The sequence below is a fragment of the Molothrus aeneus genome, unplaced genomic scaffold (genome assembly GCF_037042795.1).
Source record: "Molothrus aeneus isolate 106 unplaced genomic scaffold, BPBGC_Maene_1.0 scaffold_30, whole genome shotgun sequence".
Classification (NCBI taxonomy): domain Eukaryota; kingdom Metazoa; phylum Chordata; class Aves; order Passeriformes; family Icteridae; genus Molothrus; species Molothrus aeneus.
Window position 1 is genome coordinate 1,679,443 of NW_027098964.1, and position 24,461 is coordinate 1,703,903.

General features: G+C 46.9%; 2 protein-coding genes and 10 non-coding genes across 12 annotated transcripts; 4 read left to right on the top strand and 8 right to left on the bottom strand.

Annotated features, from left to right (window-relative positions):
* Positions 1–386: 386 nt before the first annotated feature.
* Positions 387–459, bottom strand: TRNAK-CUU (transfer RNA lysine (anticodon CUU)). The gene has a single exon. It is a non-coding gene; the product is annotated as a tRNA-Lys (tRNA).
* A 1,613-nt stretch (positions 460–2,072) lies between these two features.
* Positions 2,073–2,145, bottom strand: TRNAK-CUU (transfer RNA lysine (anticodon CUU)). The gene has a single exon. It is a non-coding gene; the product is annotated as a tRNA-Lys (tRNA).
* Positions 2,146–2,758: 613 nt separating this feature from the next.
* Positions 2,759–2,830, bottom strand: TRNAE-CUC (transfer RNA glutamic acid (anticodon CUC)). The gene has a single exon. It is a non-coding gene; the product is annotated as a tRNA-Glu (tRNA).
* A 1,595-nt stretch (positions 2,831–4,425) lies between these two features.
* On the bottom strand, positions 4,426–4,498 carry TRNAV-AAC (transfer RNA valine (anticodon AAC)). The gene has a single exon. It is a non-coding gene; the product is annotated as a tRNA-Val (tRNA).
* A 691-nt stretch (positions 4,499–5,189) lies between these two features.
* Positions 5,190–5,262, bottom strand: TRNAV-CAC (transfer RNA valine (anticodon CAC)). Its single transcript has one exon. It is a non-coding gene; the product is annotated as a tRNA-Val (tRNA).
* An 805-nt stretch (positions 5,263–6,067) lies between these two features.
* Positions 6,068–6,139, top strand: TRNAE-UUC (transfer RNA glutamic acid (anticodon UUC)). The gene has a single exon. It is a non-coding gene; the product is annotated as a tRNA-Glu (tRNA).
* A 607-nt stretch (positions 6,140–6,746) lies between these two features.
* TRNAV-CAC (transfer RNA valine (anticodon CAC)) lies at positions 6,747–6,819 on the bottom strand. Its single transcript has one exon. It is a non-coding gene; the product is annotated as a tRNA-Val (tRNA).
* A 783-nt stretch (positions 6,820–7,602) lies between these two features.
* Positions 7,603–7,675, top strand: TRNAK-CUU (transfer RNA lysine (anticodon CUU)). Its single transcript has one exon. It is a non-coding gene; the product is annotated as a tRNA-Lys (tRNA).
* A 772-nt stretch (positions 7,676–8,447) lies between these two features.
* TRNAL-CAA (transfer RNA leucine (anticodon CAA)) lies at positions 8,448–8,551 on the top strand. The gene is made up of 2 exons: positions 8,448–8,485; positions 8,506–8,551. It is a non-coding gene; the product is annotated as a tRNA-Leu (tRNA).
* A 665-nt stretch (positions 8,552–9,216) lies between these two features.
* TRNAE-CUC (transfer RNA glutamic acid (anticodon CUC)) lies at positions 9,217–9,288 on the bottom strand. The gene has a single exon. It is a non-coding gene; the product is annotated as a tRNA-Glu (tRNA).
* A 558-nt stretch (positions 9,289–9,846) lies between these two features.
* Positions 9,847–16,839, bottom strand: LOC136570194 (E3 ubiquitin-protein ligase TRIM39-like). Its single transcript, XM_066570678.1, has 7 exons — positions 16,813–16,839; positions 13,933–14,319; positions 13,635–13,730; positions 12,614–12,844; positions 11,808–11,830; positions 11,017–11,132; positions 9,847–10,417 (listed from the first exon to the last, which is right to left on the bottom strand). The coding sequence occupies exons 1-7, from the start codon at positions 16,837–16,839 to the stop codon at positions 9,903–9,905; spliced, it is 1,395 nt and encodes a 464-aa protein (XP_066426775.1). The 3' UTR covers positions 9,847–9,902.
* Positions 16,832–23,721, top strand: LOC136570189 (E3 ubiquitin-protein ligase TRIM7-like). Its single transcript, XM_066570672.1, has 7 exons — positions 16,832–17,254; positions 17,897–17,992; positions 19,127–19,357; positions 20,454–20,476; positions 20,642–20,754; positions 21,260–21,289; positions 21,801–23,721. The coding sequence occupies exons 1-7, from the start codon at positions 16,838–16,840 to the stop codon at positions 22,922–22,924; spliced, it is 2,034 nt and encodes a 677-aa protein (XP_066426769.1). The 5' UTR covers positions 16,832–16,837; the 3' UTR covers positions 22,925–23,721.
* The last annotated feature ends 740 nt before the right edge of the window (positions 23,722–24,461 follow it).

Here is a 24,461-nt window from a genome sequence, read left to right on the forward strand (position 1 = left end):
GGGATCAGGAATTCAGCTTTGGGATGAAAAGGGATCAGGAATTCACGAATTCACCTCTGGGATGAATTCCCTCAGTGCTCAGCCCTGGGATAGGGTGACGGGGCAAAAAAGCAAAACCCTCGCACTTCTTTTGTTTTGTGCCTTTTGGGGCAGAACGAGCAGAGAGAAGCTTGGTTTGTCTCCTGAGATAACCCAAAAAATGGAAGTGTGGGGAATTCTGGAGATTTTAGTGGTTTTGGTTGCGGGGAATAAAATTATTTAATGAGGAAAAAAAGCGCTTTATTGCCAGCAGCGCTGAGACAGCGCTGCAGCTGAACCCGAACCAGGCGGATTTGGGTAAAGAAAAAGGGAAAAAGATCAGATTCAAGTGATAAAACAACAACTACCGCCCAACGTGGGGCTCGAACCCACGACCCTGAGATTAAGAGTCTCATGCTCTACCGACTGAGCTAGCCGGGCTCTCGAGTATATTGGTTTTCACTACTTTCTTACTAAAAGTAAAAGTTTCATTTGATTTCTGTACATTATTTAAAAATTAAACCGGTTTCTGTTTCAAAAATATTAAATTGAGTATAAGAAACATAAAAGTAAAGAATATGAAACTATATGAAAATAATAAATATCTATTTATGTGCTGAAATATCTTTTATCTATTTATTTACTTATTATACTAGACGGTGTATTTATATATTTTATATGGATTGATACATAAATTAGACACCATATAATACATTTGTTCATCTATTTATGTATTATTATTTATACATTATTTTAAAAAATATATTTTAGATGTATAAAAGCATAGTAAAATAAAAGCATATATATATAACGTATTTTATATTTTAAATATATATATATTAAATATATATTTTAAATATATATTTTAAATATATTTATTATATAAAATATATTTATTATATATATTCTAAAATGTATATTTTATATATTTATTAGTCATAAAATTAATTTTAATTTAATCCATTATTTTAAAAGTATATATTTTAGCTATATAAAAGCATACTAAAATATATATATATATAACACCTTTTATATATTTTTTAAAAAATTGGTCACAAAAATAAAAATCCCTGTTTCTCCGCGAGTTCGAGGAGATGCTGGGATGATGCCGACGGACACGGAGCGCGCAAGGAGAACCCCAAAAGCCCCCGAAACCCCCCCAAAATGCGGTGCCTCACCCGGCCGTGCGCTCCCCGCGGCTCCCGGCGCCGCCGCCCCGCGCCCCCTTTATCCCCGCGCTGCCCTCGGGGCCTGAACGACCCCGAAACCGCGGAACAATGCGGGGAACAGCTGGACAAACACCCGGACAGACACCTGGACAAACACCCGGACAAACCCCGGACACCGCCCCCGCTCCCTTTGTCCCCCCTCTGTCCCAAAAAAACCCCAAAATTTGGGAACCCAACCGCAAATCCCGCGCGGATTTGGGGGACGGGGATGGAGCCGGAGCGCCCCGGGATGCCCTGCGGGGTCTTAATTAGCGGCAGGGGTAATTAGCCAGTGATTAATGCCCTGTCTCGCTGCTCCGGGCTGTTCCCGAAGCCTTTGGGGCCGGGCCCGTCCCGGGGTTTCTGCAGCTGCCCGGGCGTGAAATTCCTGGTGTCGGTCCAAATCCTGCGTTTTGGGCTCAAATCCCGACATTTCTGAGTCCCAAACCCTCCTTTTTGGGGCTCAAATCCCGACATTTCTGGGTCCCAAACCCTCCTTTTTGGGGCTCAAATCCCGACATTTCTGGGTCCCAAACCCTCCTTTTTGGGGCTCAAATCCCGACATTTCTGGGTCCCAAACCCTCCTTTCTAGAGCAAAACCCCTCCCTTCCCGAACATGAAATTCCTGGTACCAGTCCAAGCCCTCCGTTAAAAAAAAAATACTATATAATTAATAATAATAAGAAGAACAGTAAAAAAAAATTTAAAAATAAATAATTAAATAAGAATAAAAATTTAATCACCAAAAATTGTTAAGGAAAGCAATTAAAGTTTGAAAAATTACAGTAAATAAAGGGTAAAAAGTATAATTTTTTGGTACATAACTGGGAAAAAGAAAAGAAGCAGCGCCCAACGTGGGGCTCGAACCCACGACCCTGAGATTAAGAGTCTCATGCTCTACCGACTGAGCTAGCCGGGCTCCTGGAAGCCGTGGGCGGCTGCGGCTTCCTAGAATCCAAATCCAAAATTAAAAATTCCAAATTTTTCGGGAATCTGGGCAGAGGACGCGGCCCCTCGTGCTGCTGCTTCCGCTGATGCTAAAACCTTTCATTTTTATTTAAAAAAAAATATACATATATACATATATTTATTATTTTAATCATAAAATCCAAAGCCTTTGATCCCTATTAAAAACTTTTTTTCCCCCTTCTGAAATTATTATTATTCCTTCCTCAATTATTATTCCCCTTTTCAAAAGTTATCCCTCCCTTTTTTTCTCAAATTATAATTCCCTCTTCCAAATTGCTGCTCACTTTTACACATTATCGTTGCCCTTTTCAATTTATTTCCCTTTTTCTTTCTTTTATATATATATATTTTTTTTTAAAGTATTTTTTAATTTTTTTTTTTTACTGCTCAATAAAAGATGAACCTGGGGCAGGTGGAAGGGGACGTCTGGCGGGAAAGGGAGAGGCACAAAAAGAGGAGAAGAGGGATAATTTGGGGGTTAGGAGATGTTAAATCCTGGAAAGATATTGAAAAAACAAAACAAAACCAAACAAAACAAAAATTTTTTTGGATAAAATAAGTTCTTCCCTGACCGGGAATCGAACCCGGGCCGCGGCGGTGAGAGCGCCGAATCCTAACCACTAGACCACCAGGGAACTGCGTTGCAAGTTTTAGCCTCCAAAATAGGAGCAAAATAAGAGATTTAGGGTTCAATTCCCTGAAAAAAGGGCTTCTGCACGTTTTTCCCCCTTTTTTTCTCACCCTCCGAGCGCTAAAATCCCCCCGATTTAACCCAAACCATCCCTGGCTTCCCCCCAGCGGCTTCTCAGGCACCTGGGAGCGCAGAAATCTCCCCAAAAAATCCCTTTTTACCCCCATTTGGGACGCCCCGTCCCGAACTAAACCAGAACTGCGCAGTTTTCCCAATTTTCCCAATTTTGGACTCACCCCCGTGCTTTCCACACAGGGGGAAAACACCCTAGAATCCATGAAAAAAGCAGATTTGGGGCATTCCAGCAGCTCCAGAAATCTGAAGGAGCTGTGGATGAAGGGATCGGCCAATTCTTGGGTTTCACAAGGATTTTTGACCTCCATTTTGCTGATTTTTTTCCCCCAATTTTTCCCTTCAAATTCCAGCACACGGAAAAAAAATCAGCCTGGATCCGGACAGAGAAATGGGAATAAAACCAGAGGAGGGGGAAGGGGGTGAATTCTATCAGGAAAAAAGCCCGAATTTTCCGGAATAATGGGAAATTCGGAGCCAAAAGCTGCGACAAAAGCGGGAGGGAACGCGCTGGACACAATTTGGGATTTTTGGCCGCAATTCCAGGTCACGTCCCGAGAGCAAACAGCTCCATGCAGGAGCAGGAACGCGTGACTGCAGCGCCTCCTCCTCCTCTTCCTCCTCCTCTCCCCCTCCACACAATTCCTTTTTTTGGGGCGGTTTTGGGGTTTTGGGGGGGTGGGGGTTGTGGTTTTTTGGGGGGGGGTTGGGATTTTTTGTTTTTTGTTTTTTGTTTTGTTGGGTTTCTTTTAATTGGTTTTTTTGTGGGGTTTTTTTGTTTGTTTTTTGGGGGGGTTTTGGTTTGGTTTGGTTTGGTTTTTTGAAGTGGTTTTTTTGGGGTTTTTTGGTGGGGTTTTGAGGGGTTTTTGGGGTTTTTTTGCTTTTGTTTTTTATATTTTTGGGGGTTTTGTTGTTGTTTTTTGTTTTTTTGGGTTTTGTTTTGATTTTGTTTGTGTTTTGGGGGGTTTTTTGTTTGGGTTTTTGGGGGGTTTTTTGTGTGTTTTTGTTTGTTTGTTTTTTTATGGAGCCTGTCCAATTTTTTAATGAATTTTGTCCCAAAATTTCTGTGGAGAAGGGCGCTTGGTTTTCCAGCACATCGAGTTCGCCCCTGTGGATGCAACACTGAAGATTTTCTGGATTTGAACATTTTAAAAGTTCAAATTTCCTCTCCTCCTCTCCACCTTTGCCGGGGATGGACAAAATGGGAATTATCCCTACCTGTGCCATTGATAATTTGATTTCTTTAGTAGATGGAAATGGGAATTATCCCTACCAGTGCCATTAATAATTTGATTTTTTAATTAATTTCCCCTCTGGGAAGCAGACGCGAGAAATGAGGCGTGCACAGGAAGTGGGGAGCACAGCTGCCAGCCCACAAAGCAGCTCTAAAAAGTCCCAAAATCACCCCAAAATTAACCCCAGGTGGCGAGGGGGTGGAAAAGGGAATTAATTTCACCAAAACTGAGCTGTTTCTGCCTGGTTTCGCACCAAGGACCTTTCGCGTGTTAGGCGAACGTGATAACCACTACACTACAGAAACCTGACGGCAAAATGCTTCAGGGAAAAAATCCCTGGGAATTAACAATAAGAAAAATCTATTTTTCCTTTTACTGGCATTTTTCTACATCCATTGTCCCTTTTTTTCCTTCTTTGCTCCCAGGTTTTTTCCCCCAAAACCCACCCGGATCTCCCTCCCGAGGCTGCGCGCCACCAAAAGCCCCCCAAAACGCCCAGATTTGGGTCACCAGAGAAGGAATTGCGGAATTAAAACCATTTCAGACGCCCCCAAAATGCAGAAATGTCGAGGCCAAAGTTTCTTTACTCCGGTTGGCCGAACCCGAGCGGAATCGCTCGGAATTGGGGTTTATAATTTGTGCGCCCCACAAAACGACCCCGATCCTATGAAGCCGGAAAATTAAGGAGGAAAAAAATAAAAATTAAAAAAAAATATAGAATAGAATGGAATAGAATAGAATAGAATAGAATAGAATAGAATAGAATGGAATAGAATGGAATAGAGTAAAATAAAATAAAATAAGAAGTAATAAGAAGTAATAAAATAAAATAAAATAAAATAAAATAAAATAAAATAAAATAAAATAAAATAAAATAAAAATAATATTTAAAATATAATATTTTAGGAAATAATAAAAATAAAAATAAAAATAAAAATAACAAAACCCACAAAACCAAAACGAAACAAAACAAAAAAATACCACCAAAACAAGCGCTGTTTCTGCCCGGTTTCGAACCGGGGACCTTTCGCGTGTGAGGCGAACGTGATAACCACTACACTACAGAAACGCTGCGCTCCAGTTTTTTTGCCTTTTTTGTACAACTCCGAGCCCTCGAATTCCCTCGGGTTGTTCCTGAAAGTTTCCAAATCCTGGGAGAAAATCTCCCCTCGTGGCTTTGGATTCCTTTATCACTTTTAATTCATTCCCTTGTCGCTTTTCGTTCATTTTTCTTACCATTTTAATTCCTTTACCCCTTTTAATCCCAGCTGCGTTTGTGAAGGGCCTAAATAAATTGCAAAAAGAACCAAAACGCCCCACAAAGTTGTGCCAAAACCGGTGGATTTTGTCGGATTCTGAAGCAGGGAGATTTCACGTGAAATCACGGACATTTGGGGCAGCCTGAGGTTAAAAATTATGATTTTTTTCTTTTAAGAATTTAGAATTTTTTTTCCTGATCAGGAATCAGGGCCACGGCAGTGAAAGTGACGGATCCTCACCACTGAACCCCGAGGTAGGACAATTTTAAGATAAATCCTATTGCTTAAATTAATTTTGCTATTTTAATTTAGTATATTTTATCATTGTTATTGTTTTCTTGGTTTTGATTGATTCTCTTATTTTCTTGAATTATTATTTGGGGGGGGGGGATTTAAAGATTAAATTGAATTAATTTAAAATTAAATTTAGTTCATTTTAAATTAAATTTGAATGAATTTAAAATGAATTTCGAGTTCTCCATTGTTTTTCCTGGGTTTGATTCTTTCCAGACCAGGAGCGAGGGATTCTGAGGCTGAGGGGGAAGAGCGGATTCGGGGCGTTTTGTTGGGTGTAAAAAAATCGCCGTGAATGGTAAAATTTGGAGCTAAATCAGCTCCCTGGTGGTCTAGTGGTCAGGATTCGGCGCTTTCACCGCTGCGGCCCGGGTTCGATTCCCGGCCAGGGAACTCGGAATCGAAATTTTCCTTAAAAATCAAAATGAATTCCTCGATTCCAGCCGATTTTGTCACTTTGGAAAGGGAGCGGCCACTCCAAATCCAACGAATTTAAAGGCATTTCAGCTATTCCTGGGGCAATTATATTCCCATATTTTCCTGGGAGTGAAATTATGGAGATATCGGTTTGTCCGCAGGGAAAATATTTATGTATGAATAAATAAACTTTTATATTTAAAGTTTAAAACTTTTCTTTATGTAGAAGCTTTATATTTTTATAAATAAAAGTTTTAAATATTATAAATTTATATATCATCTACATATTTATATAAATATAAAGTTTATATATAAATAAAATAGAAAAATAATATAAACATAGAATTAAAAATAATATAAAATATATAAATAATATAATATATAAATATATAAACTAAAATAAACCAGTTCAGAGTTATAAACACGGATTTTTACCAGAACTCCAGTAAGGGAGTAAAAATTAAACACTTTCGCCCTCTAAATACACGTCTTTTTTTTTTTTTTCCTTCTGCCGTCATAGCCGTGAAGGAATCTGAAAGAACGTTGAGACACAAAAATTTTTTTTAAAATATAGTTTGGGTACTGTTTCTGCCCGGTTTCGAACCGGGGACCTTTCGCGTGTGAGGCGAACGTGATAACCACTACACTACAGAAACACGCCCTGCACACACCTCTGAACCTACCAGCCTCAAAAGTAAAAAAAAAAAAAAAAAACAACAAAATGAAATCCAAAAGCAACAAAAATCTCTAAAAAACTAAAAAAACCCTCCTAAAAGCAACAAAAAAACACCCTAAAAAAATCCAAAGAAAATCTCCCCCCTAAAAAAACAGAAGGAAAAAAAAATTTCCCCCCAAAAAACCCAAAAACAAACAAAAAAACCCAAAGTCCAAAAAAATCTCAACAAAAACCCCCCAAAACCCCGCCAAAATAAATCCCAAAAGAAACGCAACCCTCCCCCCAAAGAAACCACCACAAACCCCAATCAAAATCCCAAAAATAACAAAAAAAACCCCAAAACAACCCCCCAAAAAACAAACAAACAAAAACCCCCATAACAAACAAAAAACCCAAACAAAATTTAAAAAAAAAACCGGAAAAAACAAAAAAAAAAGTCACCCCCAAAAAGAACCTAACCACCCCCAAAAAAAACCCTAAAAAACCAAAAACCGAGCACTTTTCCCGCAGAATCCGACAGAATTTCCAGGCAGAATCTCCGCCGCCCCCAGAGGCCGCGGGGATTTGACCCAGCCCGGAAGTTTCTAGAGACGGGTTTGGATCGCCCAGGGGGAATTGGCAGAAAGCCCAAGAATTGCCGGGAGGGAGAGGCATTTTTTCAGCCTTTTTCACCCCAAAAGGACCCACCCGGCTGCCGAGGGATTCAGGGGAAAAAGGGTGAATTTTATAATTGGTAAATAAAAGAAAAGCAGAAAAACACATGGCCCGGCTAGCTCAGTCGGTAGAGCATGAGACTCTTAATCTCAGGGTCGTGGGTTCGAGCCCCACGTTGGGCGCTGCTTCTTTTCTTATTTTCTCCCCTCATCACCTAAATCTGATCTTATTCTTTCTTTATTTATTGTAGTTTTAAAATTAGTAATTTTTCTAAATTATTGTTATTTTAAAAATTGTTATTCTTCCCTTACCATTCCCTAATTTTTTTAAATTACAATTTTTTTAAAGTTATAATTTCAGGTATTATTATTTCATTCTTCTTCAAGTCATTCCTCCTTTTTGAAATTATTTCCTTATTAAATCCTTTTCGCTTTGTAAATTATTTTTCCTTTTAAAATATAATATAATATAGTATAGTATAGTATAATATAATATAATATAATATAATATAATATAATATAATATAATATAATATAATATAATAATGTACTATAAATATATTTATATATAAATATATAAATATATATATAATATTAATATAATTCTAATAATAATAATAGAAAGAATAGTTGTCATCATCGTTCCTTTTAAAATTATTAATATTATGCCGGATTTTCCTATTTTTATTCTGTGAGAATGATTGTTCCTTTTAGGAAGCATTATTCCATTTTGAAATCTTTCCCCCTCAACTACTATTCCTTGTTAAATTATTTTTTTTACTTTTAACAACCACTGTAATTCTGTTTTTAATAATTAACTTTTATTAGTATTTTAAAAACCTACACAAAGCACCAGACCAAAAAAAAAAAGTAAAATCGAACGGCCCCCCCCCAAAAAAAAAAAAAAAAAAAAATTAAATATCCGATTTGCTCTGTTTCGCCCAAAATCTGTGCCGTCAGGATGGCCGAGTGGTCTAAGGCGCCAGACTCAAGGACTCCCCTTCCCTCGGGAATTCTGGTCTCCTCATGGAGGCGTGGGTTCAAATCCCACTCCTGACAGCGCTGGATTTTTAAAAGTTATTTTTAAAAAATACCTTTTTTTTCCTGCTATGCTTTCCCTTTCTCAAATTATTATTCCTTCATAAATTATTATTTCCGTTTTTTAAATTGTTACTTACCTTTTTAAATCATTATTCCCATTTTCAAAGCACTAAGCTCCTTCTAAAAGTTATTTTTCCTCTCTAAAATTACTATTCCTTTTCCAATTATTATTCCTCTTTTTAAAAGTATTCATCCCCTTTTCTCAAATTATTATTCCGTTTATCAAATGATCGTTCGTTTTTCAATCTTTTCCCCCTTTTCCATATTGTTGCAATTTTTAAAATTTTTGAAATTACTCCCCGTAAATAATCCTAATGAAAAAGAAAAAAAACAATTCACCCCTCAATGATGGCCATTAATTAATTTCAGTATTCAACTGCAATTATTTTAGCACAGCTGGTAAACGCTTTTCGTATAAACGTCACGAACAAACAGTTCAATTAGCATTATTGTTTTATTATTTATTTATTCATTGCTCCGTAACAGAAGGCGCCAGGGCAGGAGGAAGGGGGCGAAGCACAAAAAAGAGGAGAAAAAGGGTGTTTTGGGGGGTTAGGAGATTATTTAAATATGAGTAAATTTTTCCAAAAAAATGAACTTTTTTTAGCTAAAGTAAAACGCCATTCCCTGACCGGGAATCGAACCCGGGCCGCGGCGGTGAGAGCGCCGAATCCTAACCACTAGACCACCAGGGAGCTCTCTAAGCTGCTGTGTGTCTCAAAACATGACCTAAACAAATAAATTTTGGGTTGAATTTGCTAAAAAAAGGGGGGTTGTGTGTTTTCTCTCTTTCTTTTCTCACCCTCAAAACGGTAAAAGCTTCTCCCAACCCCCGAACCAACACTTCTCTGAATTCTCCTTGCAGAAAAGTGGAGATGATGGAAATTATGGAGAAAATTAGAGAGAAACAATGGAGAAAATCAATTATCGAGAAAATAATGGAGGAATTATGGAGAAATGATGGACAAAATTATCGAGAAAATTATCGAGAAATTATGGAGAAAGTAATGGAGAAATGATGGAGAAATTAAGGAGAAATTAAGGAGAAAATGATGGAAATTATGGAGAAATGATGGAGGAAATTATGAAAAGAATTATGGAGGAAATTATGAAGAAATTATGGAGAAAATAATGGAGAAAATTATCAAGAAATGATGGAAATGATGGAAAAATTATGGAGGAATGATGGAGAAATGATGGACAAATGATGGAGAAACTATGGAAATGATGAAGAAATGATGGACAAACAATAGAAAAATGCAATTTCCCACCCGAACCCCCGCCCATCAGACTGCCCCACCTCGGGGGCTCAGGGGCACAGCCTGAAGCAGCACCCCCTGCCCAGGCACAGCAGGGGCAGCAGCTCCTCGCCCCCAAACCTCGCCGCGGGGTACGCGAACATCGGCACATCCCTCTGCACGTCAAAAAACGCCACGCGCCCGCCCTCGCAGTCCAGGTAGACCCCGACCACCTCGGGGGCCTCGGGGAGGGAAATGGGGACGCTGGGCGATGCCAGAGCCTGGCACTGGCTGCCGCACCGCCCCACAGCCCAGATCCCCCGCTCGGGCCTGACGCTGACCCGGCCCTTCCTGGCCACGGACGCCTTGGCGACGCCCAGGGCCCAGGCCGAGCCCTGGCACACCTGAACCTCCCAGTAGTGGCGGCCACAGGTGAATCCCTCGCGGGCCAGCACGCAGCGGGAGGAGTCGAAGCGTTTGGGGTGGTCGGGGATGGACCTGCGGGCGTCGTCCCAGCGGACGCATTTCCCGTCCTCGGACAGGGCCAGGCGCGGGTGGGCGGTGTCGGGGTCCAGCGTCAGGCTGACTGCAGAGGGAGCGAGGCAGGGTTGGGGGTCTGGCCCCTCGAGAGGTTTGGGGTGGGTTTGTGCCACTTTTCCCCACCTGGGAGGCTCCAGGTGTGGTTTGATCACCACACGTGGGATTGGGTTAGGTTTAGGCTTAGATTTAGGCTTAGGGTTAGGGCAGAAAAGCCAGCATAGGGAGAAAATGATGGAGAAAATGATCAAGAAATGATGGAGAAAAGATGGAGAAATGATGGAGAAAATAATGGAGAAAATAATGGAGAAAGTGATGGAGAAAATGATCGAGAAATGATTGAGAAAACGATTGAGAAATGATGGAGAAAATAATGGAGAAATTATAGAGAAATTATGGGAGAAAATGACTGAGAAATGATGGAGAAAATGATGGAGAAATTATGGAGAAATTATGGGAAAATGATGGAGAAATTATGGAAAAATGAGGCTCTGGGGTGTGGGGGTTTTGCTGCTCATTTGGGGGCATCTTGTGGCTTTCCTTTCTGAAGTTTCCGCGTGGAAATTTCTGGAATTTCCACCTTTGAGGGGTGATTTCCAAAGGTGGTACTGGCTCAGAGCCCGCCCCCTTTCCCTGGTCCCTGCCTACCTTGGAATTTCCTCAGCATCTCCTTGAGGGTGAAATTTTCCTGGGGCAGCCCTGTGGGTTCCTCTGCCAGCTCTGCCGAGGTCTCCACCGGCTCTGGGACACTCTGCTTCTCCAGCCTGGAAATCGGGAAAAGAATTTTTTCCACAAAAATTCGGAGTGGTGGGACTGGAGAAGCAGCTGGGAAGGCTTGAAAGGCCCCTTCTGACCCAAACCACCCCAAATTTCCACCATTTTATAACTCCTTTCCCGTCAGGTTTTGGCATCTCCAGGAGGTTTTTGGGATCTGCTCCTCCTGGAGAACATTTTCTGACCCAGCCATGGCTGATGAAACTCCGGATGGTGAAGATTTTTTACCAGTGGAAATCGGGGAATAAAAACAACTTTCCTTCTCCAATTTCCTCCTTCCCACCCCCACCCCAGTGTGAAGGGGACACAATCAGAGCTGCTAAAGGGTGTAAAATTCTAATTCCCAAAATTCCAATTCCCAAAATTCCAATTCTCTCGGAATTTAACCCTTTTAGCTGCTGGCTCCCTGTTTTTGAGGAGGAAAACCCCGTCCCTCCAGGAGCAGGGAGGTTTTTCACGGGTCAGAGAGCGGCCGCAGCAGCGCTGGAGGCTCCTTCACCCCTCTGGAGGCGCCTGACCCCGGTCTCCGCCATCCATAACTGGAACTTTTGTGGCGTCCCGGCCGTGTCCCGCGTCCACCTCACGCAGGTCAGGGGGTGCTGGGGCTTTTGGGGTCCACCAGCCAAACGAGAACACACCAGGAACGCAGGCGAGGAGCCACGAACCTGCTCAGGATGTCTCTGCTGTCCTGCAGGGGAGAGACGGACGGACGGACGGACAGACAGACAGACAGACGGACGGACGGACAGGTCAGGGCAGGGCAGAGCCAGCCTCGGGTGAGCACCCAGGGGTGACCCTGGGGGGATTCCGGATCTGCGGGAACGGCAGCCGCGATGAGCAGTTGGGTTATCGGCACCATCGCCCCGCCCGGGGTGGGCGTGGCGGCTGCTAATTAGCATATCCGCTCATTTGAATGTTCGGCTGTTTGAATATACGGGTGCTTGGATGTTTGAATGTTTGGCTGTTTAAATGTTTGGGTGTTTGAATGATCGGGTGTTTAAATATTTGGATGTTTGAAAGTTTGTTTGTTTGAATGTTTGGCTGTTTGAAAATTTGGATACTTGAAGATATGGGTGTTTGGATGTTTGGATATTGCAATATTTGAATGTTTGAAATTTTTTTTATATTTGATTATTTAATTTTCAATTAACTGCTTTGGTGGCAACCTCCAGACCAGGCATTGCTGGGGGGCTCACCTGGACAGGTGAGCTGGGCCCTGGGGGTGATCCATGACATTCCAGTGCTGGGATGACTTTGTGGGCATTAAAGGGAATAATTCAGGCGGAAAAAATGAGTTTAAAAGGATTTTTTATATCTCCAGGTTGGAGAAGCACAGCCCAGGGGAAGGCGTCTTTGTCGTGGCTCTGTGAGGCCCCTTCCTGCCCAAACCCGGGATTCTGATCGGCATTTGAGGCCCCTTCCTGCCCAAATCTGTTCGGGATTTGTTTTTCTGGCGGCTCCGAGGCCTCACCTGCAGCAGCTCCCAGGGCGGCTGCCGGCACTTCTCCTCCAGCTCCTGGATCTGCCGTCCCACGCAGGAGATCTGCTCCGAGAGCCGGCCCACGCTCTCCTCCTGCCGCCGCACGATGTCCCGCTCCAGCCGGGCCAGCCGCGCCAGGAGGAGCCGCTCCTGCCCCTCCAGGAGCTGCTGCAGCTCCCGCACCCGGCACCGGAGCCGCTGCCGCTCCGCCTCCACCCGCTCCTGCCACGGGAACACCAGGAGGGGCTGGGACGGGGCTGGGCGGGAGGGAAACGGCAGCGGGGTGGGCGGGAGGGGGGTTTGTCACCGCCAGGGCTCTCGCAAAGCCTGGGGAGTATCCACCGAATTTATAATTTTTTTTTAAATTTTTTTAAAAATTATATATATATATATATATATATATATATATATATATATAAAATAGAAATATTTATATAATATATTAAAATATAAATTATATATTATATCTATCATATATATTATATATAATATATATTATATATATTATATATATATATTATTATATATTTTTATATATATATATGTGTGGTTTTTGGGGTTTTTTTTTGGGGGGGGGCGGTTGCCATTTCTAGGCGGCGATCGCTGGCAAAGCGTTTTCCCATGGCCGTAAACTTTGCACCCAAAAAAGGCTCCGGACCTTTGGACGAGGGAAGGTGCAAAATAAACCCATAAACAGATTAGTCAGTGTTAGAGGTCAGGGAAAGGGAAAACAGGGAAAAAAAAAAAAAAAAGAAAAAAAGAAAGATGCGATTGGGGTGATTCCCGTTTTTCTGGGGAATCTGGGGATGTGCCCCACTTGTGAGCACATGAAAGGAGGCGAAAATCCCGGGAAAAAGATCCAGGTTTGGGTTGGATACCCGAACTCACGGGGGGGAATTTCCTCGCCGTGAGGGCGGTGGCGGGCACAGGCAGCCCAGGTGTGCCCAGGTGTGCCCAGGTGTGCCCAGGTGTGCCCAGGTGGGCCCGCAGGGACAAGGGAAGCGTCACCCACCAGCAGCTCCGAGCTCTTCCCTTCCTCCGCCGCTTTCAGCCCCAGCATCTTCTCTCTCCTGTCCCTGAGGATCTGCGCGTGAGCCTGGAATTTCTCCTGGGCGGGGGAGAAGCGCCAGCACCGGCTCGGAGCCTCTTTCTCCGCCCGGTGGTGCCGGGAGCGCGGGTCGGGCGGGCACGGGGGCGGCTGTCGCCCAGCGGGCGGAAAGCGCAGAAAACCCGGACTTTTCCAAGGAAAACCGCGCTCACCCGGCCTCCCTCTCCTCCCTCATCCCCAGGAGCACCCGGACCTCTCCCACCTTGTGCTCCTGCGCCGCTTCCTCGATGGGGACGGCGGCGTGCAGCCGGTGCTCCGGGGAGCGGCGGCACTCGCGGCACACGGGGCTCTGCTCCTCCTCGCAGAACAGCTTCAGAGCCTCGCCGTGCTTCGGGCAGAGCCTCTCCCCGCGCCGGGCTCTGCCCCTGAGGCTGAGGCGCTGCGCGATGCGGATGATGCCGGCCAGCTCCGCGTTGGGTCTCAGGCTGCGCTCCGGGGCCGCCTCCCGGCAGCGCGGGCACGGGAAGTTGTCCCGGGAGCTCCGCCAGCAGCGCTCGATGCACGCCCGGCAGAAGTTGTGGCCGCAGTGGATGGACACGGGCTCCTGGAAGAGCCCGAGGCACAGCGGGCACGAGGCTTCGGCGCGGAGCTCGGCCATGGCCGGCACCGGACCGGGTCCGCCTCGGGTCCGCCTCGGGTCCGCCTCGGGTCCGCCCCCCCGGGGCCGCGGCGGCTCCGCTTCCTGCCGGTGCTGCGGGCAGAGAGCGAGAGCGGAGCGGCTGCGCTGCCGAGATGAGCCGGGCTCGGCGCCGGGCGTGGCGCGGGGCGGTTTGGCACTGGGGCTAATACCGCGCTTAGCACCGGGCCTGGCACTGGGGCTAATACCGGGCTTGGCACCGGGTTTGGCACTGGGGCTAATACCGGGCTTGGCACCGGGTTTGGCACTGGGGCTAATACCGGGCTTGGCACCGGGGCTAATACCGGGTTTGACACCAGATTTGACACCGGGTTTGGCACTGGGTCTAATACCGGGCTTGACACCGGGTTTGGCACTGGGGCTAATACCGGGCTTAGCACCGGGCCTGGCACTGGGGCTAGTACCGGGCTTGGCACCGGCTCGTTTGGCACGGTGGCTAATACCGGGCTTGGCACCGGGGCTAATACCGGGTTTGACACCAGATTTGACACCGGGTTTGGCACTGGGTCTAATACCGGGCTTGGCACCAACTGGTTTGGCACCGGGTTTGACACCAGGTCTAATACTGAGCTTGCCACCGGCTTGTTTGGGTCTAATACTGGGCTTGGCACCGGGTCTAATACCAGGCTTGACACTGGGTTTGATACCAGGTCTAATCCCGGGCTTGGCACTGGGTTTGATACCGGGTCTAATCCCGGGCTTGGCACCGGGTTTGGCACTGGGTCTAACACTGGGCTTGGCACTGGGTCTAATACCGGGTTTGACACCAGGTTCATTCATCATTGACCGGCTTGGCTGGAATCCACCCCCAGCCCCTTTTTCACTCCTTTTTCCCCCAAAAATCACCCAGGGAAAGAGAGAGGCTGCCCCAGGCCTCCCCTCGAGGTCTGAACCAGGCACCAGCCTGGTTTCGCTGCTTTCAATGTATTTATTTTAAATTTACTCATTGATCAATTTAATTTACACACGTGTTTAATTTATTGAGTCGGTCCTTGTTCATTAATTGACGGGCACGGGGTGGGGACAGAGCTCGGAGCAATTCTTGGCTCATCCTTTTCTGCTCATTCCCCGTTTTTCAGCATCCCTAAATTATTCCCAACTCCAACCCCCCCCCATGCCTACGTGTGCAGCTACCAGCACTTCTATTCAAAAATAATTTTATTGTTCCTTTCACTTCTCCTTTTACACAGGAAATCGCTTCTCTCACGGCTCGGGGCTGACCACAGACCTTCCTATTTTTAACTTTATTTTTGACTTTCGTTTTTTTCCAAGAGCCCCCCGGACAAGTGCAGAAGCCACCGGAAACTCGGGGCTGGTACCGAACTGATGATTTTTTTTCTTTTTTTTTTTTACACCCTTTTTTTTTTTCTTTTTTTTTTTCTTTTTTTTTTTTTTTTTCTTTTTTTGTTGAGGACATCGGTCAAAAACTCACCCACCGTTAATTCTGTGAGAGAGTTTTTTGGGGGTTCTGGGTTTTCCGGTGCTCGGAACACTCAGACTGAAAACTGGGGGGCGGCTTGGTGCTGAAAACACTTTTTTTTTTTTTTTTTTTTTGGTTAATTTGGGGCAAAGGTTGATTTAAGGTTGATTTATTGGGGAGTGAGCCGTGCGAAGCGGGATGGATCAGGATCCCCTTTCCCTCCTCGATTATCCGTGTAATTGGAGGTTATCCGGGTGCGATCGCCGTGAATTCTTGGGCTCAAGAAGGAGCTGGAGGCTCGGGTGTAACCGGCAGGGAGGGATTTGCTCAGTGCCGGAGGAAAATAAAATCACCAATCCAAGTTTTTCTGCAGGATTTCGCTCAATTTCTTCAAGGTGCGGGTGGGTCCAGGAATGGGAGCAACCCGCCTCCTTTTGTCCCCGTTTCAGGGAAAAATATACCTCAATAAAAATTTCTTAAAATCTAAATTTAATTTTTAAAAAAATAATCCAAGGACAAGGGTGGGAGGTTCCAGCCTGATGGATGCGGGTCCCTCCGTCCTCAGCCCCACCGGGGGCAGAATTTTGGGGTAAATCAGGAGGATTTTGGCCACCTCCCACCCTCCATCCTCAGGTCCACCGGGGGCAGAATTTTGGGGTAAATCAGGAGGATTTTGGCCACCTCCCACCCTCCATCCCCAGCCCCAGGATTTTGGGGCCAATCAGGAGGATTTTGGCCACCTCCCACCCTCCATCCTCAGCCCCACCGGAGGCAGAATTTTGGGGTAAATCAGGAGGATTTTGGCCACCTCCCACCCTCCATCCTCAGGTCCACCGGGGGCAGAATTTTGGGGCCAATCAGGAGGATTTTGGCCACCTCCCACCCTCCATCCTCAGCCCCACCGGGGGCAGAATTTTGGGGCCAATCAGGAGGATTTTGGCCACCTCCCACCCTCCATCCCCAGCCCCACCGGGGGCAGGAAGGCGACGCCTCCCCCGGTGCGGGGGGAAACCGAAAGCGGCGGCGGCTCCCGCGGCCCCGGGCAGCGCCATGGAGGAGCTGCCGGGCGAAGCCTCCTGTCCCATCTGCGGCGAATATTTCCGCGAGCCCGTGTCCATCCACTGCGGCCACCACTTCTGCCGGGGCTGCATCGAGCGCTGCTGGGAGTGGCCCACGGCGGGGTTCGCCTGCCCGCGCTGCCGGGACACGGCCCCGCAGCGGAGCCTCCGCCCGAGCCGGGAGCTGGAGCGGGTGCTGGAGCTCGCCCGGCGCCTGAGCCGCGGGGAAGCGCTGGGAACCCAGGAGGACGAGGAGGAGGAGGAGGGGGAAATGTGCCAGAGGCACCGGGAGCCGCTGGAGCTCTTCTGCAAGGAGGACGGAGCGCTGCTGTGCGCGATCTGCCGCGAGTCGCGGGCGCACCGGGCCCACGCGGTGCTGCCGCTGCCGGAGGCCGCGCGGGACTTCGAGGTAATTTCGCTTCCCAGCCAAAAATGTCGCCCCCGTGCCCCCAGACCCTTTAAGGCATCGGGACACGCTCCGCTGCCTCCGCTCCCTCTGCTCTCCGCCGAGCCTGGAGCGATCGGGGTCTTCATCCAATTCGCCCTCCTCATCCTCCTCCCTGCCGCGGAATTCCGGCCGCTGTGCAGCTCCAGCGCCCAGCGGGCGCCAAACCCCTAAATCTGCAGGAATGGGATTTTTTTTCATGGAGCTCATCCCTAAATCTGCAGGAATGTGGCCAAAAAGAGCGGGACGATTTTCCCGGAGCCCAAATCCTCAAATCTGCAGGAATGCGGGCAAAAAGAGCGGGATTGTTTTTCATGGAGCCCAAATCCTCAAATCTGCAGGAATGCGGGCAAAAAAGAGCGGGAATTTTTTTCATGGAGCCCATCCCTAAATCTGCAGGAATGTGGGCAAAAAAGAGCGGGATTTTTTTTCCTGGAGCCCAAATCCTCAAATCTGCAGGAATGCGGGCAAAAAAGAGCGGGATTTTTTTTCATGGAGCAGGGAGGGCAAACGGAGCTGCCCGCGCCCCAGCCCCCTGCCCAGAGTGAGGCTTTGAAGCCGTCCCAGTCTCCAGAAAAATTGGATTTTCATTTTTCCTTCCCTCAGGAACAAATCCAGGCCGGGCTGCAAACCCTGAAGGACGAGAGGGACAAACTCCTGGAGCTGCGGGAGGCTGAAATGAGGAGAATCTGGGAGTGTTTGGTAAATGGAGCGGAGGGGTGTGATTTATTAAAAATGTGGATATTGATCTAGTGCCGATATCCAAGCGTGATGGACAAAAACTCTCGGACCGTTCAAAGTTAGAAAGTGAATGTTTATTTCAGGACAGTTCTCAAATACACACCGCAATTTACAGATTTTTACAGAGTCCTTTTATCTACACAAGTACTGAATACCCAAAATACAAATTCATATTCATAACTTTGGTACATCCCAGTCCCCGCTTTGTATGGTAATTAGTTCAAAAGCTAATTAAGCACGCGTAGTTCGTTCCTCAAAATGAGTCGGTGGTCCCTTTCATGGGCAGGGGGTCCCAAAATGAGGAAATAAATGAAGCCTTCCTCGTTCTGACCTTTCTACGTTCTCAATGCAAATAAGACAAATGAACCCATTGGTAGAACTCCCACTCCCGTCTCCAATTGTTTTCACAACAGAGGAGGCCACAATTGTCTTTTGTTCCTAAAAACAATTGTCTTTTGTTCCTAAAAACGATTGTTTTATGTTCCTAAAAACGATTGTCTTTTGTTCCTAAAAACAATTGTCTTACATTCCTCAAAGCCATTTATCAGTTTCGGTATTCTTCATTATAAGAAGAATATAGATAATGTATTATCTATATTCTTCTTATATATAATATATATATTATATATATTATATATTATATATATTATATAATATAATATATTCTTCATTATAGAAGAATATATAACAATATACTCTTCATTATAGAAGAATGTATAACAATATACTCTTCATTATGGAAGAATATATAACAATATACTCTTCATTATGGAAGAATGTATAACAATATACTCTTCATTATGGAAGAATATATAACAATATACTCTTCATTATAGAAGAGTATATAACATTGTGTTGGCAAGCAATCAATTATTAGTTAGCCACTAACTCCTTACTCCATCAGGGCCTGCCCATTTATTTGGATTAACTCCAGTAAAGCTTATCTCTGACCGAAACCTCAGCTCCTGTAAAATCCCCAAATCCTTTACAGTTCACGTCTCCCGGTGGGTTTAGAGCGGGGGAGGCCGCTCCTGGGTCGGGGGTCCCTCTCCAGGGAGGGGCTTGGACACAAACCCCGCACCCCGCACCCCGCAGGAGCAGACGGAGGCCGAGCGGCGGCGGATCCTGTCCCGCTTCCAGGGGCTGCGCCTCGCCCTGGAGGAGCTTCCCCGCCGCCTCCTGGCGCGGCTGCGGCGCCTGGAGAGCGACATCGGGAGCGCGCAGGAGGAGCGGGCGACGCTCCTGACCCGGGAGATCTCGCGGCTGGAGATGCGCGCCCAGGAGCTGCGGGAGCGGCCGCGGCGCCCGGCCCGGACCTTCCTGCAGGTGACGGCGGGGCCGGGGCCGCGGCGGCCGGGGACAGCCCAGGAAAGGAAAAAAGTCCCTTGGGAAAGGGGAAAAGTCCTTTAGGAAAGGGGGAAAGTCCCTTGGGAAAGTCAAAAAGTCCTTTAGGAAAGGCAAAAAGTCCTTTAGGAAAGGGGGAAAGTCCCTTAGGAAAGGGAAAAGGTCCTTTAGGAAAGGGGAAAAGTCCATTAGGAAAGTCAAAAAGTCCCCGAGAAAAGGCAAAAAGTCTCTGAGAAAAGGCAAAAAGTCCTTTAGGAAAGGCAAAAGGTCCCTGGGAAAAGGCAAAAAGTCTCCTAGAAAAGGCAAAAAGTCCCTTGGAAAAGGCAAAAAGTCCTTTAGGAAAGGGAAAAAGTCCCTTAGAAAAGGCAAAAAGTCTCTTAGAAAAGGCAAAAAATCTCCTAGAAAAGGCAAAAATTCCCTTAGGAAAGGCAAAAAGTCCCTGAGAAAAGGCAAAAAGTCCCTTAGAAAAGTCAAAAAGTCTCTTTTCCCAGAGAAAAGTTTGGATTTTTCTTTTCCCAGAGAAAATTTGGATTTTTCTTTCCCCAGGGAAAATTTCTTGTCCCGAGAAAAGTCGGAAAGTCTCTTTTCGCAGCCAAGAAAGAGTCAGAGCTCTTCATTTACCAATTTTATTGTATTTTTTTTAATTGTATCAATGTTTATTGTATTTTATCTATAAAAATTTTTTCTCCTGTCCAGCCGAGGTCCTCTCATCGTGACAGCCCAGGGTCCGCGTTAACTTTTTATACAAAAAAAACCTACAATATTTAAACATACGCTATTTAAAAATGCAATATTTAAATTAACTGCAAAATCTAAATTAAAAATTAAAAAAACCCCTACAATATTAAAATTAAATAAAAATTAAATAGACAGGGAGATTCTACTCTAAACCGACCTAAAAGCGCCAAGGACACAGCAGAAGATGGAGGCCAAGGAGGAGGAGGAGGAGGAGGAGGAGGAAGGCTGGGCCTGCCCAGATCTTTCCCCCCCGAACCCCCATTCCAAAAACCCCAAAATTCGCTTTTTTCTCGTGATTCCGAGCATTCACCATGCCCCGTGTCCCTTCTCTCCCCTCCAGGACATCAGCAGCACCTTGAGCAGGTAAGGGCAGAGCTCCAAAATATTTGGGTTTGCGGCCAAATCCCTGCTTTGGTTTCACTTGGAGACCAAAATATTCGGGTTTTTTGCCCAAATATGTGGGCGCGCACAGGGAGTTCCCTCCAGGGTGGACCCTCAGCCTCTTTTTTTCCTTTTTTTTCCCCCCAGCCTCAGAAATGAAAATTTCCAGTTGCCCCCAAAATTTCCAGATTTGGAGAATAAAATTCAGCGTTTCAGGGAGGAAAACGCTCTCCTGGAGGAGACGCTGAGGAGCTTCCGAGGTATCGGAGCGGGCTGGGGGATGAAGAGATTTATTTCATTGAAATAATTAAAATAGTAATTTTTTTATTATAATTAATTATAATATAAATACAATATAAATATATAAATATATAAATATAATAATATATTTATATATTATATAATATATAAAATATATAACTATAATATAAATATAATATAAAATTATAATTAAATTTTATTAATTAAAATAATAAATAATAATAATTTAAAAATTAAATAATAAATTAAAAATAATAATAATAATTTAAAAATTAATTTATATAAAAATTGCATTATAAGTTTAATAACTAAAATTATTTTTAAATCATTATAAGTTTACTATATAATTATTATGCACAGTGCATCCATAAATTATATTTGTGTGCTTAGAGCACAGGCGGTGACTTGTTGTGATTATTTTAACTGCAATTATTTTAGCTGCAATAATTTTTTATTGCAATTTATCGCAAAAATCTTGGGTTTTTAATCCTCCCGTTTTTTCAGACGCCCTGGCCTTCGAGCTGCCGGAGAAAAGTGAGTCCCGGGATGGGGGAAAATGAGGGGAAATGAGGGGAAATGAGGGAAATGAGGGGAAAATGAGGGAAAAATGAGGGGAAATGAGGGGAAAATGAGGGAAATGAGGAGAAAATTAGGGGAAATTAGGGAAATGAGAGGAAAATGAGGGGAAATGAGGGAAATGAGGGGAAATGAGGGGAAGATGAGGAGAAATGAGGGGAAAAGGATGGGAAATGAGAAATGAGGGGAAGATGAGGAGAAATGGGGGGAAATGATGGGAAATGAGGGAAAATGATGGGAAATCAGGGGGAAACGAGGGGAAACGAGGGGAAACGAGGGGAAATGAGGGGAAAAGAGGGGAAACGAGGGGAAATGAGGGGAAATGAGGGAAAATGATGGGAAATCAGGGGGAAAAGAGGGGAAACGAGGGGAAACGAGGGGAAATGAGGGGAAAAGAGGGGAAACGAGGGGAAACGAGGGGAAAAGGCCCTGGAGGAAGGCAGGACGCAGGCGATCCCCTCTGCCGCAGTGACGGTGACGCTGGAGCCCAGCACTGCCCACCCCCAGCTGCTCGTGGCCCCCGACGGCGGCAGCGTCAGCTGGGAGAGCGCCCGGGACCCTCCCGGGCACGGAGCCCAGGCCAGACCCGGCGCCGACCCCTGCGTGCTCGGCCGCGAGGGCGTCACGGGCGGGAGGCGCTGCTGGGACGTGCAGGTGGCCCCAGAGGGGTCCTGGGCACTGGGGGTGGCCAGGGAGACCCCCGGGAGTGGGGCAGGGACCCCCGGGAGTGGGGCAGGGACCCCCGGGAATGGGGCAGGGACCCCCGGGAATGGGGAAGGGACCCCCGGGAATGGGGCAGGGACCCCCGGGAATGGGGAAGGGACCCCTGGGAGAGAGGAAGGGACCCTCGGGAATGGGGGAGAGACCCCTGGGAACGGGGAAGGGACCCCTGGGAGAGAGGAAGGGACCCTCGGGAGTGGGGAAGGGACCCCCGGGAGTGGGGCAGGGACCCCCTGGAATGGGGCAGGGACCCCCTGGAATGGGGAAGGGACCCTCGGGAATGGGGCAGGGACCCTCGAGAATGGGGAAGGGACCCTCGGGAATGGGGCAGGGACCCCCTGGAATGGGGAAGGGACCCTCGGGAATGGGGCAGGGACCCCCTGGAATGGGGCAGGGACCCCCAGGAATGGGGCAGGGACCCTCGGGAGCGAGGCAGAGCCCCCCGGGAGCGGGGCAGGGACCCCCGGGAGTGGGGAAGGGACCCCCATGAGTGGGACAGAGTCCCCCGAGAGTGGGGCAGAGCCCCCCAGTAGTGGGGCAGAGCCCCTTGGGAATGGGACAGAGCCCCCCGGGAGTGGGGCAGAGCCCCCCGGGAGTGGGGCAGAGCCCCCCGAGTGGGAGCTCTGGTCCATGGGGCTGTGCCAGGGCCAGTTCTGGGCTCTCACCTCGCTGGAGCGCATCCCGCTGCTCCTGTCCCGGGCGCCGCGCAGGGTGAGGGTGGCGCTGGACTACGAGGGGGGCCAGGTGGCTTTTTTCGACGCCGACCAGAGGAGTTTGATCTTCGCCTTCCCGGCGGCCTCGTTCGAGGGGCAAAGCGTCCGCCCCTGGTTCCTGGTGTGGGGAGAGGGCGCCCGCATCTCCCTGTGCCCCTGAGCTCCCCCAGAGCCCCTGGGAGCCCCTGGGAGCTCCCCCAGAGCCCCTGGGAGCTCCCCCAGAGCCCCTGGGAGCCCCTGAGCTCCCCCAGAGCCCCTGGGAGCCCCCGAGCTCCCCCAGAGCCCCTGCGAGCCCCTGGGAGCCCCTGGGAGCCCCTGAGCTCCCCCAGAGCCCCTGGGAGCCCCTGAGCTCCCCCAGAGCCCCTGGGAGCCCCCCAGAGCCCCTGGGAGCCCCTGGGAGCCCCTGAGCTCGCCCAGAGCCCGGGGTTTCACCACTCCCGGCTCTCCCAGGGACTCGCGGCTGCTGGAGCTGCTTGGGGTCGCTGTCCTGAGCTGTCACCCCCAAATGTGGGGGCTGAAAACGGAGCTGCCTCTGCGCCACCCCATCCTGCGCCACCCCAACCCCTTTCCTCTCCTCCCCTCCGGCTTTGGATGAATTAAAAACACAACATTTGCATGTTTTAACTTCTGCTCTGTCTGGCGTTTGCTGCCGCGGGGTGTCAAGGTAGAGTTTTGTTTAATTAAACCCCATTTGTTTAACTAAGCCCCATTTGTTTAACTAAACCCCATTTGTTTAATTAAGCTCCATTCGTTTAATTAAACCCCATTTGTTTAGTCAATTTAATCTGTTTAATTAAACCTCATTTGTGTTTGTGCCCTGCAAGAGCCACGAGCCCCGGGCAGGCGGCCCAGGGTCTGTCCCTGTCCCTTCTCCCTGGAAGCCACGTCCCACCCTGGCACTCGGGAAGGACACAGAAATCACACTTTTAAAATTATTATTATTATTTATTATTTTTATTGTCAACGATATAAATCATGGAAGCCACAGACCCGGTCACCACAGGGACCTTTTTCAGAAAGAAAAGACCAACTCCACCATTACATAAAAGAACGAAATTTCAGAGTCCTTGGTTTGGAGGTGGGATTGTCTGCAGCCAGGCAGGCAGGACCTGGAAACATTGGCCTTTCCATCCCAATTTCTCCCATTTTCCCCTTCTTCCAAATTACTCTGAGCCGCAGTCCCTTCTCCACAGATTCGTCCCTGTTTAGTGCCTCATTTTCCCCTAAAATTAACCCTAACCTTAAACCTAACACTAACATAACCTTAACCCTAAACCGAACCTTAAGCCTACTCCTAACACCAGCCTAACCCTAAACCTGACACGAACTGTAATCCTAACCGTAACCTAACCCTAAGGCTCAGCCAAAGCCTACCCATAACCCAAATTCAAACCCAAACCCAAATCCAAACTCCGAACCCAAACCCAAACCCAAACCCAAATCCAAACCCTAACCCAGTCCTAATCTTAACTCTAACCTAACTCTAACCTTAACCCTAACCCCAAACTAACCCCGACACTAACCCAAACCCCAAACCCAAACCCAAACCCTAACCCTATACTTAACTCTAACCTTAACCTTAACGCCAAACTAACCCCAACCCAAACCCAAACCCAAACCCAAATTCAAACTCTAAACCCAAACCCAAACCCTAACCCAGCCCTAATCTTAACTCTAACCTAACTCTAACCCTAACC

What these genes read in the sequence shown, in the direction of transcription:
- LOC136570189 (XM_066570672.1), top strand. Translation starts at nt 16,838, where the DNA reads ATGGAGGAGCTGCCGGGCGAAGCCTCCTGTCCCATCTGCGGCGAATAT. An exon ending in GGAGAATCTGGGAGTGTTTG is followed by an intron (nt 17,993 to 19,126) that starts GTAAATGGAGCG and finishes CGCACCCCGCAG; the next exon opens with GAGCAGACGGAGGCCGAGCG. An exon ending in CTTCGAGCTGCCGGAGAAAA is followed by an intron (nt 21,290 to 21,800) that starts GTGAGTCCCGGG and finishes CCTCTGCCGCAG; the next exon opens with TGACGGTGACGCTGGAGCCC.
- LOC136570194 (XM_066570678.1), bottom strand. Translation starts at nt 16,839, where the DNA reads ATGGCGCTGCCCGGGGCCGCGGGAGCC. An exon ending in TGCCCGGGGCCGCGGGAGCC is followed by an intron (nt 14,320 to 16,812) that starts GCCGCCGCTTTC and finishes GCCATGGCCGAG; the next exon opens with CTCCGCGCCGAAGCCTCGTG. An exon ending in CGCCCTGGGAGCTGCTGCAG is followed by an intron (nt 11,831 to 12,613) that starts GTGAGGCCTCGG and finishes TCTCCCCTGCAG; the next exon opens with GACAGCAGAGACATCCTGAG.